At 55.3% G+C, this 17,663-nt stretch overlaps 1 protein-coding gene across 1 annotated transcript in view; it reads left to right on the forward strand.

Annotated features, from left to right (window-relative positions):
- The window catches only part of NKD1 (NKD inhibitor of WNT signaling pathway 1), an 82,015-nt gene extending 74,203 nt beyond the window's left edge, over positions 1-7,812 (forward strand). Inside the window, exons 7-10 of the mRNA XM_042969316.1 lie at positions 2,836-2,983; positions 3,518-3,602; positions 4,978-5,105; positions 5,844-7,812. Coding sequence (XP_042825250.1) covers positions 2,836-2,983; positions 3,518-3,602; positions 4,978-5,105; positions 5,844-6,433 — 951 coding nt within the window. The 3' untranslated portion in view covers positions 6,434-7,812. The remainder of the gene's footprint in view (positions 1-2,835; positions 2,984-3,517; positions 3,603-4,977; positions 5,106-5,843) is intronic.
- Positions 7,813-17,663: the final 9,851 nt, after the last annotated feature.

The raw sequence follows: 17,663 nt of genomic DNA on the forward strand, positions 1-17,663 counted from the left end.
CTGACCGTAAAAGGGTCGCCTCCCCCCGCCCCGGCCCCCCAACCTTGGAGGCCTCACAGGAACCTGCTGGCAGACACTGCTGTCTGATTGTGTGTCTTGCCTTCCTTTACCCTTGGCAACCAGAGGAAGAGCAGGGAAGCGAGGGTTTCCAAGGAAGGTGCTCCCGCCCGGCCTGGAGAAGGCATCGCTGGATTGTGTCTTCCTTCTGCTGAGAAGCGAGGAGGTTGGCTTCCGGTCCAGGGAGAAACCAGCCTAGTGTTTCCCTTGGTCTATTTTTAGCCCCAAGGCCACTCCTCAAACCTGGCTATAAATACCAGTCCCCTCCATACTCTCCGGCTGTCTGCATGCGTGCTTCTGTGTGCGAGGGCAGAGGGGCTCCTTCCTCACCGCGGCTGCAGCCCGGAGCTGGCGTCTGGGCCAGCTTCCCAACTCGGAAGAAAGCGCCTGTTCGTTTGTGCAATAAATATTCGCAGGCACCTACTTCTGTGTGCTGGGCCCCGTGCAGGCAAGAGTTGATTTTTCAGCTGGGATTGCCAGAGCGTGCCGGTTCCTAGAGCCCGAATCCCTGGGCCCCCTGGCTTGGGATGACTCTCAGGGGGATGATGTTGGAGGGCGTCACTTTCCTCCTCTGTAAAATGGGGATTCTGATGCCTCCTTCTTGGGCTTCCTAAGATGGTAAGAGGGAGGGGGCATACGTGGCTGTGCAGAGCAGCCCTAGGGAAGAAAGGAGGAGTCCCCTGTGGGCCTCGCCAGAGGACGTGGGATTGCTGAGCAGGCCAGCAAGCCTGGGTCTCAAATTGGCCGCTTCCACAGATGTTCCAGCCCAGCCCCCCAGAAGCTTTTGTTAAAAATCAAGTTATCAGCCCCGGGCGGCTCAGTCGGTTGAGCGTCCGACTTCGGCTCAGGTCATGGTCTCACGGTTCATTTGTTCGAGCTCCGTGTTGGGCTCGCTGCTGTCAACGGAGAGCTGGCTTCCGATCCTCTGTCCCACACTTGTCTCTGCCCCTCCCCTGCTCACATACACACTCTCTCTCTCTCAAAAAGAAACATAAAAAAAAATTAAGTTATTGCAGGCAACGAAAGTAAAAATAGATACGTTGACTACATCAAAAACGGGGTGCCTGGGTGGCTCAGTCGGTTGAGCGTCCGACTTCGGCTCAGGTCGTGATCTCACGGTTCGTGGGTCGGAGCCCCGCGTCGGGCTCTCTGCTGTCAGCACGGAGCCTGCTTCGGCTCCTCTGCCTCTCTCTCTTCTCTCTCTCCCTCTCTCTCAAAAATAAACATTAAAAAAAAAAAAACCATTTAAAAAGTTTGAAAACAAACCCCAAACCGAAAAGAGCAAGTGCCAGTGAGGAAGGGGCACGATCAACCCCGCGTGCTGTCGGTGGGGGCGTGAGACGATGTAACTGCTTCGAGTTGGGAAACAGCACGGCGGCTCCTCGAACAGCGACGTGCAGAATCGCCACGTGACCCGGCCATTCTCCTAGTGAGTACACGCCCAAAAGCAGGGTCTCAAGGAGATCCTTGCGCACCGTGTTCACAGCAGCGTTCTTCACAACAGCCAAAAGGCAGAAGCCACCCAAGGGTCCGTCCACAGATGAATGGATAGACGCATCCACACAATGCAGCCTTATTCAGCCTTAAGAAGGAAGGACGTTCTAACACGTGCTGCAACGTGGGCGCACCTCCAGGACTTTCCGCTAAAATGACAAGGCCAGTCACAAAAAGGCAAATACCGTGCGATCACCCGGAATGGATTGTCATAGAGACGGAGGGTAGAATGGTGGTCGCCAGGGGCTGGGGAGGTGGGGAGGTGGGGAGCTGAGAAAAACTAAATGAGAATTATCCAGTATCAAAGAGTCCGAAGATTTAGTAGGAGATTCTGGACCTCCGGGGTGACCCTCACTCAGCTCGCATGGCCACAGGGCAAGTCAGCTGTGGTGAGTGGGAGGCACCGTTGATGGGTACGGAATGAAGCGACGGCTGAGCCCGTCTGTGTTTACGAAGAGCCGCAGGGCAGATAACTGGCCTTCTGTGGGCCTGACCTATAGAGAGCAGACATCTCTTCCAGAGGTTTCCTACATCATGTAAAGCCGGAAGCCCCGCCTCAGACAAACGACCTTAGCGGATGCCCAGAACAAAGGGAGACCCCGTTTATCCCTGCATTCGCCGGTCGGAAGCGTCTGAGATGTTTCTCGGAGCATGGGTTGGACACCAGTGTTCTGGCTGAGGGGACAGCTTGAGGCCCAGAGACGAGATGAGATTTGCTCAAGTTCTCCCAGGGTATTTCATCTTTAGGGACACATCTGCTTTTCCATTTGCATTCAGAAGGAGCTCACCAGACCTGAAGCAGGTGCTGTGGGTGCCTTTCTTCCCTGCAAGATCGCTGACCTGCTTCTAGGTTGACCTGCTGCTGTGGTGGACAGTGCCCGCCATTAGACCTTTCTCTGGTGCCCGGGAGCTGGCTCAGCCTTTGCAAGACAGACCGGAAGCCCAGAGGCTAGAGCATCCCTGGGGTGGGGGTGCGGGGGGGCAACTCTCAACCACCGAGGGACGGGAGTTTGCCGAGGTGGGTTCCACATAGTCTTTCCGAGGGCCCAAGTGGACTGAGCCTGGTTGGCCACGGCCATACCTGCTCGTTCGGGGCATCCACTGTTTGCTGCCCCCTTGCTTCTGTGTCCTAGGACCCCTTCTCAAATGAACCTCTCACGTGCAAGTTTGTGCCTTCGTCTTGACTTTGGGGGAGCCGGGGGGCTTCACTGGCCCTCTGATTCCTGGGTTGTCAAGACACTGAGACTGAAGCCCCGGGTGCCTTTCTGCTTCGCTCCCCTGCAGGACATCACCAGCCTGCTGCACACCATCTACGAGGTGGTTGATTCCTCCGTCAACCACTCCCCGACGTCGAGCAAGACCCTGCGGGTGAAACTCACCGTGGCCCCCGATGGAAGCCAGGGCAAGAAGGGCATCCTTCTCAATCACCCTGGTGAGGGGTTGGAGGGCCGCCCGGGCCACAGGGGCCAGTCCGCTGCAAGCTCTCGGAAGGATCACACCCCTGCCTGGGAGGAGCGGGAGCGAGTCCTGGGGGTTTCCGCTGGGAGCGACTCTGTGGACAGGCGGGATTTGAGCGGGTCCTTGAAAGAGCAGGATCTGGATAGGGAAGGGATTACAGGTGGGGGGCCCTGTGGAGGCAAAGCCCTGGAGGGGCGCGTGGGCATAGCTGCAGCTACAGTGAAGGCTTGTGTTGTGATGAGCCTGGGCAGGGCATGGCCTTGAATGTCAGCTGAGGAGCCTGGGGAGGAGGGGAGTCTAGCCGGGGAGACGGTAAGGGGACAAGTAGCCGCGAGACCCCCCTGTCTGGTCCTGGCTTGGCGAACCCCTTCCACAGAGCCACGGTGAGCTGCCCTGGGCCACTTGTCAAGGGCTGCATGCCAGGGAGCTTAGAAAAGCCCAGCAGAGCCAGGAAGCTGCGGGCGCAAGAGCAAACCGTTCACCCGGCTCTTTCTCGGGCGGGACTCAGACCTGCAGAGCACGAGGCCCAGAGCGGAGACCAAGCCCGCTGAGGAGCTGCGCAGCTGGGAGAAGAAGCAGCGAGCCCTGCTCAGGTACACTGGTTGCGGGAGGGTGGACGGCAGCCCAGTGCACCTGAGCACATATGGAGCGCCAGCTGTGTGCCGCCTGAGCGGCGGCGGCGGGGAGGGCTCCCGACTATGTTCTCTTTGGGGCGGGGTGGGGGGGGCAGTGACTTCAGAGGACAGGCTCACAAATCAAGCTGAGGTTTTAAAAATAACTAAATATAGGTCCGCATTCCTTTGTCCCAAACGCTTTGGGCTCGAGAAGTTTTGGCATTCAGCATTCGCCGGGTTTGAGACAAGGTGTTCTCAGCGTAGTTACGTATTCTGTGTGGTGTCTGGGCAGCACCTTGGGATTTAGCGCACTGACATTTCCGCACGGAGCCGCGGGACTGTCCGCGTGAAGTGATGGAAAGGCTACAGCTACCTTCACATCCGTTTAGGGCAGCGTGGCTGCCTGACAGGTCATGAGCAGTCTTGGTCTTCGGGCTTTTTGGGTTTCAGAATCGTGGCTAAGAAATTGTAAGGCCGCAGTTCTCTTCTGCCTGTTGTTATTTTGTTAACTGCAGGGAGGGAAGGGAAGAGAAGAGAGGAAAGGCAGGCAGTATAGGAGGCGAGAGGAGGCCTCAGTGGCCCAGAAAGGCAGGGGCGGGGTGTCTGTACCTGTTGTGAAATGGAAAGGAAGTGGCCGGAATGTGAGAAGCACGAGCCCAGAGGGAAGAGAGAGAAGGCAGTCCAAGCAGGGGCCGAGGCTTGTTGTGGGGAGGGGGCTGGGAATCCAGGCATCCGGGCATGCAGGCTAGCTGTGCTGGGGAGTGGGGAGGGTGAGGGAGGTGGGGCTGGCAGATCAGAGAGCCTTGGAGGGGACAGGCAGGGAACCCAGACTTCTGCAGTGGGAGAAATGTGGCCTCTGGGGGCACCTCTGTCCCCACCCCCTTTCTTACACACGCACACACTGGTAAGGCCCATTCTGGGCTTTGGGGCCGGGTACAGAGCCTGCCACCCTCTGCGGCAATGGCTTGGGAGCTTCCGTCCACACCCTCCGGGGCTCCAGCCCTAAGAGGAGTTAGGCCTCTTGTCTGCAATGGGCACACATGGTTTGAAGCCTGACTTTGGGGCATCCTGAAGCTTTGACCAGTAACCTCTCACCTTTACTTTGGATCTGTTCAAAGCAGATACCTATCTGGTCCTCCCAGAAGGCCCAGGGAGGCCGGAAGAGGTCTTATCTCCGCCGTCAGGGAAGGAAATAGAGACACAGATTGCCGAGATGACCACTCCCTTCCCCTCACCCCCTTCCCAAGACCCAGAAGGAAATGAATGGAAAGTTCAGAAGGATTCCTCCTGGTGGCTCCCCAGGTAGGGGGGGGCGGGGCTGCTGCCCACCCACTCACTTGCTTCCTTGTCATAGGTTCCAGGGGGACAGCCGTCTGGAGCAGTCTGGTTGCGACCACCATTGCGTGGACGAGAACATTGAGAGGAGAAACCACTACTTAGATCTCGCCGGGATAGAGAACTACACGTCCCAGTTTGGGCCTGGTAAGGGAGCTCCTACACCTGCAGGGTGGGGTGGGGGGGGGGGCATTCATCATGCCCCTGGGCTGGGGGCAGGTACAGCTTTGATTGGACGGGTTACAGAGTCCTCTGGGAGGAGATGACATTAAAAACACTTAAAAGACTAACACGTGCACAAAGCTGAACAAAATCAAAGAGCATCTTGGGGCCTACAGTGCAATGAACACAGTAGTTCTGTGCCCCTACCCCAGGCCCTTTGCCCTGTCCGATTAGCAACATACTGCTCTGTCTTCCTCAGCCGTTGACATGTGTTGACGCCTTGTTGAAATAAATGAAGAGGCGGCCCACTTCATTTCACGCCCCCACCCCTTCTCCCCTTCCTCCCACGTGTAATTCCTGTGTCGGTCACCTCTGTAAGTGAAGGAAGATGCCTGAATTTCCTTCGTGTTCCCATGACCTCGGACACGTAGCAGGGTCTCTGTCTTTCTCCTCTGTCTCCTGGAAGGGGAATGAATTCTTTTTAAGGACCCGACGAAGAAGCAGTTCTTCCCGTTTAGCAGATGGCAAAGTTCTGTTCCAGAGAGGTTCCTCCAAGGCAGCGAGGAGCAGTCGGGGCTGGGGGGGGGGGTGGGGGGGGGTGGCGGGAGGAACCGTTAGAAGTTAGCGTTCCGGGAGCACTGGGCGTGGGCGTGGTTTCGGGGGCACAGTGTGGCTCCCGCACACAGTAGGTGCTCATGAAATATCTGTTAAATTGGTTCCTAGGCTCCCCGTCAGTGGCCCAGAAGTCAGAGCTGCCCCCCCGCACCTCCAACCCCACTCGGTCTCGCTCCCATGAGCCAGAAGCCATCCACGTCCCACACCGAAAGCCCCAAGGCGCGGAGCCGGGCTCCTTCCACTTCCTTGACGCCCCATTCGCCAAGGTCTCGGAGGTCCAGCAGCGGCTCCGGGGCACCCAGGATGGGAGCAAGCACTTTGTGAGGTCCCCCAAGGCCCAGGGCAAGAGCGTGGGTGCGGGCCACGTGGCCAGAGGGGCAAGAAGCAAGCCCCCTCTGGGCCCCGCCGCCCCCGCGGTGTCCCCGGCCGCCCAGCTGGCCGCCAGCCCGGCCCTCCTCCCCACTCTGGCACCCCTCGGGCACAAGAAGCACAAGCACCGAGCCAAGGAGAGCCAGCAGGGGTGCCGGGGGCCGCAGGTGCCGCTGGCCGTGGGCGGCAGTGTCGTGGGGCGGGACCGCGTGAGGGACCTGCCCGCCGTGGTGGTGTACGAGAGCCCGGCCGGCCAGGCGGTGCAGAGACATGAACATCACCACCACCACGAACACCACCACCATTACCACCACTTTTACCAGACATAGACCCCTCCCCAGGAAGCCCCGCCCTGCCATATGAAGGACCCCTCCCCCGCCCCCCCAGGCATTATTATTCTATTAATTATTGTTATGATGATGATTATTGTTATTAATAATTATTGTTACTCCACTAATATGCAGCTAGCCTCCATGTAGAAGATCTATGGAAACACAGAACTAAACTTTTATTTATATGTTGTGAGGACTGCATAACTTTACCCGAGAAATGACTCTGGGTTTGGAATTGGCCTGGCCACCGGCGGAGGCTCGCGCGGGCTCCCGAGCTGCGGTTTCCACGCAGGCTGGCCCACGCCCGCCCCAGCTCTGGGGGAGCCCCCGGCCAGAACGGTGCCCTACCCGAGTCTCTTCCAGGAGAACGCCCTTACCTGGCCCGCTTCCAGAGACCCTCGAAATCTCCGAGAAGATAAACAGCTGCTACCTCTTAGTATCATTCTGATTTTATTTTGCCCTTAACTGATTGTAACGTGCTACAAGGGATTTCAGCGGACTGCAGACGCGTGACCTTCCTGGCTGTCGTGGTTTTTTACGTCCCAGCCTAGGAACCCTAGCTGTCCTTCCTGGTGTTCTCTTTCACGCCTTTCCAGTGGGATCACATCCTTGCCCAGAACCGGTCCCCTCTTCTCTGCCATGCACAACAGGAAAATACGCTTCTGGTCCTCCCTTCCGCTTTTCTCTCTTCTTTAGAAAGATACACACACATATTTAAAGACTGCCCCCAAAACCAGCCTTCTCATTTTGGAAACCTCTGGAGAGGGAACCCAACCACAGAAACAACTGTGGTTTTCCAAGATCAGGCGCTTGTGTGTTGTTGGTTGTGGCCGAAGATGTAGAGACCTCGTGTTCTGCCTCTGGCAAATACACACGTTCCTACACGGTTCTCTATCGGAGCTCCTGTATCTACAGCCAGGTGCCATCTGTCCATTTCTATGTATCTTTCGATAAATATACACTCTCAGGTACCTGTTCTGGTGTGCAGAGATCAGTGGCTTGCTTCTCTAGACATTCCCTGAGCCCAGATGTGACCCTGTGTGCCTCCTGTTCGGACCACTCTCCATCAGATGCGAATGGTCACTTGCTTCTCATTGGCGGGTCCTTTTTGGGGGTTTGGGGTCTGGCAGATTGGGAGAGGCTTGCTGGAGTCTAGAAGCTTGGAGGGAAATGAGGACAGTGGCCAGAGCTGGGACCCTGGAGTAGTGTCCTCCACAGAGCAGGATTTTATCTGATGAGGGCCCGGAGAGACTAGGAAAAGGACCACTGGCAACTAGTCGGGGTCCCATGAAAAACAGATGACACACACTCACGCTGGGTAATTTGAGGGAATATTTATGAAGTGTGGGCAGAGCCTCCGGAAAGAGTGCAGGATCGGGGGCTAGCAATGTGTGGGGCGGCTCCTGCCCCTGCAGTGGAGCGGGGGGGGGGGGGGGCATCATCCTCAGCAGCAGAGGGGTGGGGCTAGGGGGGGCCCCCTGAAGGAGCCGTGAGGGACCCTCACTCTGGGATGCAGCCAGCCTGTGGGGACCCTACAGAGAAATATGATGGATATCCTGGCTTCACTCCTTCCTGCCCTGCATCCTATCGAGATCCCATTGACTGAAGCCACTGGGAGCCGTGGGGCCAGAGAGCTGTTACTGAGGGTCACATGGACATTCTTTCAAGGCAGACAGTGAGTGAAGGGACACAAAAAAGGAGTGGCCAGCTGCCTGCCTTTCTGCTGCTTGGTTGCCAGCTGGCACCCCCTCTTCCAGAGCCTCTGGTTTTGGTTTAATGTGGCTGGTAAGGAGTTGGTTTTGATAGTGAGCTCGGGGAGCACATCAGGCTCAGAGAGGTTAACTAACTTGCTTGAGATCACACAGCAGGTGGCAGAGCTGGGATTCTAGTCTCCCCGTTCCCCTCCCCCCCCCCATGATCCCTTTAACCACTGGAGCGCTTAACCACTGGGTCAGGGCTTCCCTTGTTTTGAGTTGTGGGTTTCTATTAGCATCCAACTCAGTGGGAATGTAACCAAAGCAGGGAAGGCAGGGAAGCAGCTGGCTTGGAGAGGAGAGGAGCCAGGGTTTGAATGAAGCCCTCCCTCTCTGGGTTCATACTTCTACCACTCGGTCACCGGGAGGGGGCTGCTGGCCCTCTGAGCCCCATTACCACGTGGAAAAGCATCTTCTGCCTCGGGAAGCCCAGGGCAGGCTGCTGATTGGCCGGGCTTAGAGCCGGAACCGATTCCTGGGCCGATCCCCGTGGCCCACCTGGGGTCACATGTCCAACCTGCAACAAGGGTGCGGGGTCTGTGCCAGAAGGAAGGAGAGGAAGGGTGCTAAGCAGGCAGACGCTGACGGGGCCCCAGGACCAGAAATGCTGCAACATGGAAAAGAAGCAGGAATTGTGTCCACACAGGGACTATCTCTGCAGTGGCTTTAGAGCATTTCCTCAGACTCTGAGAAGACGTCCCATTCCACCTCTCCGAGCCCCACGCCTGTCAGGATTCTGTTATTTCTTAGTGACTGGGATTTATTTAAAATACCATTTTGAAAAATCGTGACAGGTGCACATGTTAAAGATTCGAATAGTTCAAAATGCTGTTCGGTAAAAAGTACACTTCCCTCCAGCATCCCTGACTCTACCTTCCCGGGCTGTTGAGTGAAGCCTGGTGGTTGAGAGCATAGACGTTGGGGCCAGGCTGCCTGGGTTCAAGTTCTGACTTCCTTAGCGTTGTGTTCTAAGTCGTACACCGTACTTCTCAAGCCTCAGTTTCCTCTTTATACAGGGGGATTATAAGAGACCTACCCCACAGGGTTGTTGGGAGAATTCAGTGAGTTAACATATGCCCGGCCCATGGGAGCACTATGAAAATGTTAGCTGCCATTATTTACAAGAATAAATGCATTTATAGAAGATATCTCTCCACTTAAGTTTTGTTATTTTTTTTTTTTTTTTGAAAAGACTTTACTTGTTTCGGAGGACTTTGAGGCTTACAACAAAATTGATGGGAAGGTTCAGAGATTTCCCATATACTGCTTACCTCATGCATGCACGGCCTCCCCCATAATCGACAGCTGTCACCAGAAGGGTAACATTTTTTTTTTTTTTTACCAAGGATGGACCTACGGGGACACACTGTAATGACCCCAAAGTCCATAGTTTGCCTTGCGGGGGGGGGGGGGGGGGGGGAGGGTGTCACTCTTTGGTGTTGGACATTCTGTGCATTCGGACAAATGTGTAATCTCATATCCATCATTCTAATGTCATACAGAGTATTTTCACGGCCCTAAAAATCCTCTGTGTTCCTCCCATTCCTCTCTCCCCTGCCCCGTTTTGTTATTTTATTCAATATTTCAAACAAGATTTGAAACAGAAAACTGTGTAACAGTAACTGCAAACTTACCACCCAGATCTTACAAATGCTGACAGATTACAATATTTATTTCAGATCTATTTTTAAGAAAGAAAACACTGCCATTGCTGCTTAATCCCCTTCCCGCCCCCACTCTTTTATTTTTACCCAAGGAGTAACATAGTATTCATACTCAGGCACTTTTCTCTGTGACCTAATGTATTTGGAGAGCTTCCCCCCAGCGTTTATAGAGCTCGGACCCCTTCGCTCTGACAGCTGCTCAGCCTTCTGTTCTCAGAGGCCCTGACACGGACTTGTCCCATCCCCCCTACCATGCCTGTGGATCTCTCATCCCGGCACTCAGGGTCCTTGTGCCCAGCTCGACCCGGTGCCCGCCAGCAGAAGCAAGAGCCACAGGACCAACACAGAAGTGCCGAGTTCGGGAGCATGTGTGATTTCGATGTGGGTGGATTATAAATGACCTCTGAGAGAAGGTGTACCAAATAATTAGAAGTGGAGGAAGAAGATAGAGAAAGAGGAGGGAGGGAGGAAGGGAGAAAGGAGGGAGGGAAAAACAACTAGGAAACTACAAGGGGTCAACCGCACTTCTTGGTGAGGCTCTGAGCACGTGTTCCTGCAGGCTGGTGTGGGTGAGTTTTGTCTTGTTTGCAAATCTGCTGACATCCTTTGCAGAGGAGCTGTTGCTGCTTCCCCAGGACCCTGAGCTCTGAGCTCCCCTGGCGCCTGGAGAAGTTGGAGGGGCGGGGGGGAACAGGCTTCGGCTTTGCGGGGGGACTCTTTGCGCAGGACTCTTGCGCTCGTGCACACAAGCACTGGCCAGTGGCTAGGTTGCCGCGTTTCTGCTCGTCTGTCCCTGGGCCCTGAGGACAGTCTGGTGTGTCGGGCAGACAGCCGGGGTGAGGCTCGCAGCTGCCGGGGCCCCCCTCTCATCTCCTGGGGAGCACGGGGCGGGGGGGGGGGTCGGGGAGCCTGGGGGGGCTTGTGCATTTCCCGCCCAGCCGTGCCAATTACACTTTTTGGCAAAGGAAACAGCCGGGAGCGGTTTCTTTTGCTTCCCCCTCGTTGTTCTCAGCGTTTAGATGTCAAATCATTACAGAGCCGGAGGGAAGGCAGCCTTGGAGGCAGCAGGAGGAGGGCCAGGCTGCCTGCACCTCAAGTACGTTCCTGTCAGCCGCCGCCACTAATGACCCCAGCTTCTGTGAGGCCCGTCAGCACTCGCGGGAATGAAAGGGGACCCCTGAGATGTGCTCCGCCTAAGCAGACTGTGACCCCCCCCCCACCAGCCCCCCTCGCCTTCACCTCCTCATCGAAGGCGGGGCTTCAACCAGCAGAAGTACCTGGGGGAGGCACACTCCAAAAGACCCCCACAGCAGCCTTGCCCTTGTCCCGTCCAGCCCCAGCCTCAGCCTCCACCTTCCCAGCCCCGCCTTTGCCCCCCAAGTCCCCGGCTCCACCCCTTCTCGTGCGCACATGGCTGTGTTTTGCAGAGTCAGTACCGTGGCACCCACAGTCAAGTGCTCCGGAAAGCCGCGGGGAGGGCACCCTTCCCCTATCATTAATGTGTCATTACACCCTTGTGGGGGGCTCTGATCTGGTTTTTGGTCTTGTCCTCTTCTCCCAAACCAGCAGACCTCTGAACCCGACCCCTCTTCTCAGGGGCTTGTGGCCTTGAATGATTTTACTGATTATTGTATGTCTCTGCAAAAGGTTTTCTATGCTCAGCATCTTTCTTCCTTTAGCATGAGAAGGCGGATGAGTGTGAGACCCATTTTCTAGCGACTGTGGGGGGCGGGTTGCGCTCAGGTCCTGGTCTCATGGTCCATGGGTTCGAGCCTTGCATTGGGCTCCGGGATGACAGTGCAGAGCCTGCTTGGGATTCTTTGCTCTCTCGGCCCTTCCCCTACACGTGCAGAAGCTCTCTCTCAAAAACAGATGGATAAACTTAAAAAAAAAAAAAAAAAGAAGAAGAAGAAGAGGGTGACCCTGCGGAGGAAATGACACACAGAGCCTGGCCTAGATTTTCCATCTCCCACTGACCGTCCCGCGGGCTTCCTTTCCCTCCACCTTCTCCCCACAAAGGGGAGGAATCCTGGCGCATTCAGCCTGTGAGCCTGGTGGAAACAAGAGGATCTCTATCTTGACCTGAGATGCTCCAGACGTGACTCTGGCATAGCCCAGCTTGCTGGGGTGGGGGTGGGGAAGGCAGGGTCGAATGTTCGCAACCTGTAAGTCTCACCCCGAGTGCTTCAGAATCACCCGGGGAGATTTTTTAAAAATGCCACTTCCTGGGCCCACCTCTGATGGTGCTGATTCACCCGGACGGGGGTGTGGCCAGGCATCAAGGTGTTTGGAGCTCTCAGGTGACTTCCGGCGCAGCCAGGGCGAGGGCTCTGAGCCTTGCATTTTCCCCAGATGACCTCAGAAGGCCCCTTCGAAGGAAATACCTAACGTCAGGGGTCATAAGAATCTCCCAGGGAGCATGTTAAACGCAGATACCCCTGGAGAGTGAGATTATGTGGGTCGGGGGTGGCAGACATCATCGGTGCTGTTAACAAGCTCCTACCCCGGGGAGTGGTGTTACAGGTGGGCCCACAGGCCACAGTGTGAGAAGCCCAGCGGCCTGTGCCTTGGCACAAGCGGGGTGGAACCGTGGTGGGCCTACCTTAAGGACTTTGTGTGCTAAGGTGTAAATGAGGCAGAGACAGCTCCCCAGACGCCTTTACCATGAAGAGCCCCCAGAAAGCCTCATGATGTTGGAGCAGGTGGCCATGACCGCACCAGAGGACAAAACCGGATAATTCAGTCACAGCCCTCTGGATGCAGACCGAGTTCTTTTCCCAGCTGCCCAGCCGCCTGGGCCCTGGATAACCCACCGCCCCTCCCTCGGTTAAACCACAGGCACCCAAAGCAGCCAGATGTAGTGAGATTCCCAGGTGTATCTTTCAACCAGGATGGGTCCACAGAGTCCCCTGGCGTGTGGACCACACGTTCTCCTTCCTCTCTTGGCTCTTTATACAGAGACGCAAGTGGCCTTTTCTCAATCCTCCCACTTTGTTTGGGGGCCCTTGCTCCCTGGGGGAGGCACTCGTGTCCTTGGTCAAAGCCAGCCTTGGGGAATAGAGGCGTGGTGCAACCGCCGGCTGATGGTCTTTGCAGTACTATAGACCCAGGCTTGGTTACCGGCCAGCTTATGGTCCCCCGCCCGCCCCTACTCGGGTCTACACTGGGGGCCACGTGCGCGCTGGCCCTTTGGACCCTTCCTGATCCCCCATGTCTGGACGGGAGAGGTATGCACAGAGGGGCATCAGAGATCTAGAAGAAGGACCAGGGAGGCTTATCCAGCCACGAAGTAACTGCCAATGTCTGAGGATGCACTGGAGGAGGAGAGCAGTCCCAGACCCCCTGGGCCACCGCTCAGATCTCAGAGGGACAGGCTGAGCCAGATGAAGACCTTTGGGGACTGTGGGTGCTACGAAAGGATTACCATCCCCAACTCCCTGCCCTCATCCCGAGCTTTGACTTCCTCCTGCTCCACTGAAGTAACACTTTTCTAGATATTTCTCGTCGCACAATTCTGGATGAGTCCGTCGAAGCTGACTTTTTTTCTATAACAACAAGGCCTCGCTTCTTGTCGCCAGCTTAGCTGGTGCCCAGACAAAGGGGCGGGCAGCAGTGTGTGTCAGCATTTTGCTGGGTTTACTGGCATCTTCCTAGGCGGGGACCTCTGTACTGCCGGTTCCTGGAGCAGGCACAGAGTAGGTGGTCACTAAAAGGAAAAGATGGAAGGAAAAGGAAACGGAAGGCGGAAGGAGGGGACTGGGGATTTTACGGCCTTTATTGACCGGAGGGTTCACGGCATTCTCCTGCCGGTGAGTCCTCGACTGTGGAGTTTTACAAAGCCGTAACAGTTCGAATAAAAGTCTGGGAAAGCAGCACAGCGTCACCAACTTCTCATTTCGCTAAATAAGACTGTAAAACAAAACAAAACAAAACAGAAAAGAAAGCCACAGTCTTTTACTGTTCAAAGAAAAATTTTTTAAAAAGAAAGGACAAAATTTAGCCTTATTTGAAACGAAAACCCCCTCACTGCATTGGTATCCCCCCCCTCCCCATTGGAAACCGGTGCAGATTTGGCTGAAGGTTCGTGGGGTTCGTGAACAACCAGCTGTTGTTGGGTGGGAGACTGCCCCCAGTTTAAAGGTAAGAGAACTGAGTCCGGAGGAGGCGTGTGCAGGCCAAATTGCCACTTGTTCCCAAAGCTGAGTCCAGACCAGCTCCGAGGCCCCCTTTCCGGTCTTCGGCCTGCACTGCCTGCTGGGGGGCATGGGGCTAGGCTGGCATCTGTGATATCTGGGGAGAGGGTTTCCAAGGCCTCAGTCGTGGGCCAGTGACTCTGCAGGGGCCGTTGTGGTGATCCTGCTCGGGCTGGCCCAGCTCAGCCACAGCCAGACTGTTTGAGGCCTGTCACTGCCTGTCCAGCGGTCAGCCATCAGCTGTGCCTCCGGGTGTGTGTTGGAGGGGTGGTGAGGGCCTCTCCCACCCTTCCCATACCCTGCCTCCTCGGAGCCTCCTGGGTCCTCCTCCTCTACTGTCTGATCCTTCAGGCTATACCCACTGTGGCCCACCAGGATGTCATGTTTGACCCATCTGGGGTTTCACAGATTTTGAATTAATTTCCCAAATCCGAAGGTTTCACCTGAATATCTGGATTTTTAGCTTTTCTCGTAAAGATCAAAAAATGGGATTCCACCAGGCCCACATCCCCAACGGGGCAGCAATCCCCAGGAACTATAGGGACGCCCCTTCAGATAGCACGTGTGCTCTCCAGTCATCCTGGTCAACCTGGGGCACGTGTGCCTTCCTCGGCTTGCCGCCGTGGAATCCCAGTCCATGACCCCGAAGATGCTCAAGCTCCTTTGGGGAGTCAGCTATGCCAGTAAAACCTGGGTCTGCTCAAGGCAGCGTTTCAGATGCTAATGGGGGTATTTCAGGCATGGGAGGATTTTCATGGGGGAGATCTTTGGGGCCAGTTCTAGAAGTCCTCCCTCAGCACATGGCCCCATTCCTTCTTTAAGTGAGGCAGGGTTGGCTGGGGGCCCTTAGCAGAGGGTGCCAGCCCATGTGAGACCCTGCCCGTCACTGCTTAAAGAGGCAAAGTGGGTGGAAAGAGCTCCAACTCAAAAGACTCTGGTTGATTCCATCTAGCTGGGCTCCTTTGAGCTGACCATGGGTCAGTGACTTCACCTCTCAGAGGCTCAGTTTGCCTTTCTGCAGAGTGGGCCTGATGAGATCTGCTTTATTTTAGCTCCAAGGTCTTCGGAGATGTAAGCAAGCTGAGAAATACAAGAGGAGATTCTTACACCTTAAATTCCATGAACAAATCCCCACACGCCCCAGCTTTCTTGGAAGGACAGCAGAAAGGCTGCTGAGGAGGAAGCGTTCTCAGGGTGGACACATAGGGAAGCCCAGCCCGGCCCTGTCCAGGCCTGGCATTGGCCGTGACTCCCGCCTCCCTGGGCTGCTTCTCACTGTTCAGGTTGGGAGTCTGGCGTTCTCCCATCTGCAGATCTGGGAGGATGTGGCTCCAGAGCCTCTGCGTATGACATCTGGTTTGGTGGGTGAAGTTTGAGGTGGTGAGGAGGTCCAGTAGCCAGGCCCCCAAATGAGGGCGTGGGGGCTCAGCTCAGCTGGTAGGGACTTTGAGGTCAGGCAAACCCTAACTGAGACCTGGGTCTGCTACTTCTGAGCTGTGTGACCAGCGAGACCATTGTGGGACCAGCGGTCCAACTTATCCGGGCCTCAGTTTCCTTCTCTGTAACATGGGGCCAATCAGAGGACCTGCTTCACTGGGGGCATTGTAAGGATCAGAGTAAATGATCCAGTGGATGTGAAGGGCTCAGCTCAGAGCCTGGCACAGAGTAGGCCTTTAAGAAATGACAGCTGCTGTTACGAGATCTGGTCCTGCAGGGCTTATGGGAAAGGGGGTGTAGTCCTGAGGGACATCTCGTTCAGCCCCTGGACTCAGGCCCTGAGCTGCAGAATCACTGGGGAGTCTAAATCACCATATCGGTCATTTATGGAGCACCTGCTGTATGCTCAGCCTGCATTTGCTGGCATCCTTAGGCCAGCCTTGTGAGGAAACTAACAAGGCAACTGTGTGTTCAGCGAAATGACTTACCAAGGTCACAGTTAATGTGTGGCAGGGTTAAACACAGAGTGACACCTGAGCTGGGGGGGGGGGGGGCAGCTGTTAGTCACTTGACTCTCCCTTTCCAGGAGCCTTCGGACACTGGCAAGGATGAGCAAAGACCAGTCCTACCCTCTCCTTTACCATCGCCCTCAGCCAAATCTGGGCGGATGTGAGTGAAGGCAAGCTCTAGCAGGTGGGACAAGCCTGAGGCCCCAGCTGCGGCAAGATGGCGCCCTGCCCGTCCCCTTGAGTCTTGTTATGTTCTGGAAAGTCATCGCTGACCCCGAATCAGCAGATACCGAACCATTGCTCCTAGGTGAAATACAGGGTTAGGTTCCTGTGAGCCTGGGCTTGCAATACGTTTGTCCACCAATCAATACATAACCTTGTTTTGTGTGTGTGTCTGTCGAAAGACACCTGATTCACTATATAATGTTGGTTCATTGACATTTGAATTCAAGGCCGATGGCAGTGTAACTCATGCCTGAACGGAGGTAATCTAACGTGCATTTTCTCTATAAGGCACATAAGAGCCTTCTGGTGCCCGGGCACACAGGACAGCACGTCAGTACCACATGTGGTACTTTATTTAGTTTTTTAAATTATTTTTTAAAACTTTATTTGTTATTTATTCTGAGAGAGAGGGAATCCCAAGCAGGCTCTGCACTGTCAGCCTGGAGCCTGATGCGGGGCTCGAACTCACGAACCGTTGAGATCACGATTGAGGATCGTTTTAAACGGCTAAGTCACCAACACAAGGCGCAAGAGTACAAAAGTGTGACACTAAACAGACTACAAAAAGGACACTTGTTGGTGGTATAAGAGCGGGAAACGCGAAGGCAGAGCATTGCCTTGTTTGACGTCAGCTGGAAACATGCACATCTAAGCGGCTGAAATTTTTTACTGCTTGGCACATGACTCTGATTGACTGTGAAAGCACCGTGAGTATTGATTTGGAGGTTACAAGTAAGTTTAGAGGGTAGGCAAATTCATAAATAAAGACTCGGAATCAGCAGAATTGGCTGTATGATGCTTGTTTGTGCCTCCCATTATTCAGCTAACATCTGTTTCCACCACAGCGCTCTCTCACTCCCCGAAGATTGTTTTGTAAGCCCAAAGGCCCCGCAAAGATAGGTGCTTGTTAAATCTCTGCCGAGCAACTGGAAGACAGTGCCTTCCTGGCCTCCCCACCTGGCCTGGGCGATAGCACAGGGCCTGCTCTGGTGTCCCACGGGTCTCTGCGGATCCATTCATTCATAAAGACTGGTAGGCAGGGAGCCTCCCCTCCCACAAAGTTGTGCTCGGGTTCTTTAACTTGTTGGTCCTGCCCTCAGGGAGGGGTAGCCGCGTTTGGACAGACTGAAAACCTGGAATGTCCTGCGGATGCTCTGGGTGGCTGGGAAGAGAGAGGTAACACCACTGGGCTTGGCCTGTGGGCTCCCAGTATAGTCCAGGCATGCGGCACCCGGGTGACTTTGAGTGGCTCTGTCCCCTGGCCAGATCCTCCCCAGGTGGCCACCGTCACCTGATTTCATTTCCTCTGACTGTATCCTCTAAAAGCAGCATCTGATTGTTATTTGTTCAGAAATTCCTAGCTGATGGGGCGCCTGGGTGGCGCAGTCGGTTAAGCGTCCGACTTCAGCCAGGTCAGGATCTCGCGGTCCGTGAGTTCGAGCCCC

This window comes from Panthera tigris, chromosome E2 (genome assembly GCF_018350195.1).
Source record: "Panthera tigris isolate Pti1 chromosome E2, P.tigris_Pti1_mat1.1, whole genome shotgun sequence".
NCBI lineage: Eukaryota > Metazoa > Chordata > Mammalia > Carnivora > Felidae > Panthera > Panthera tigris.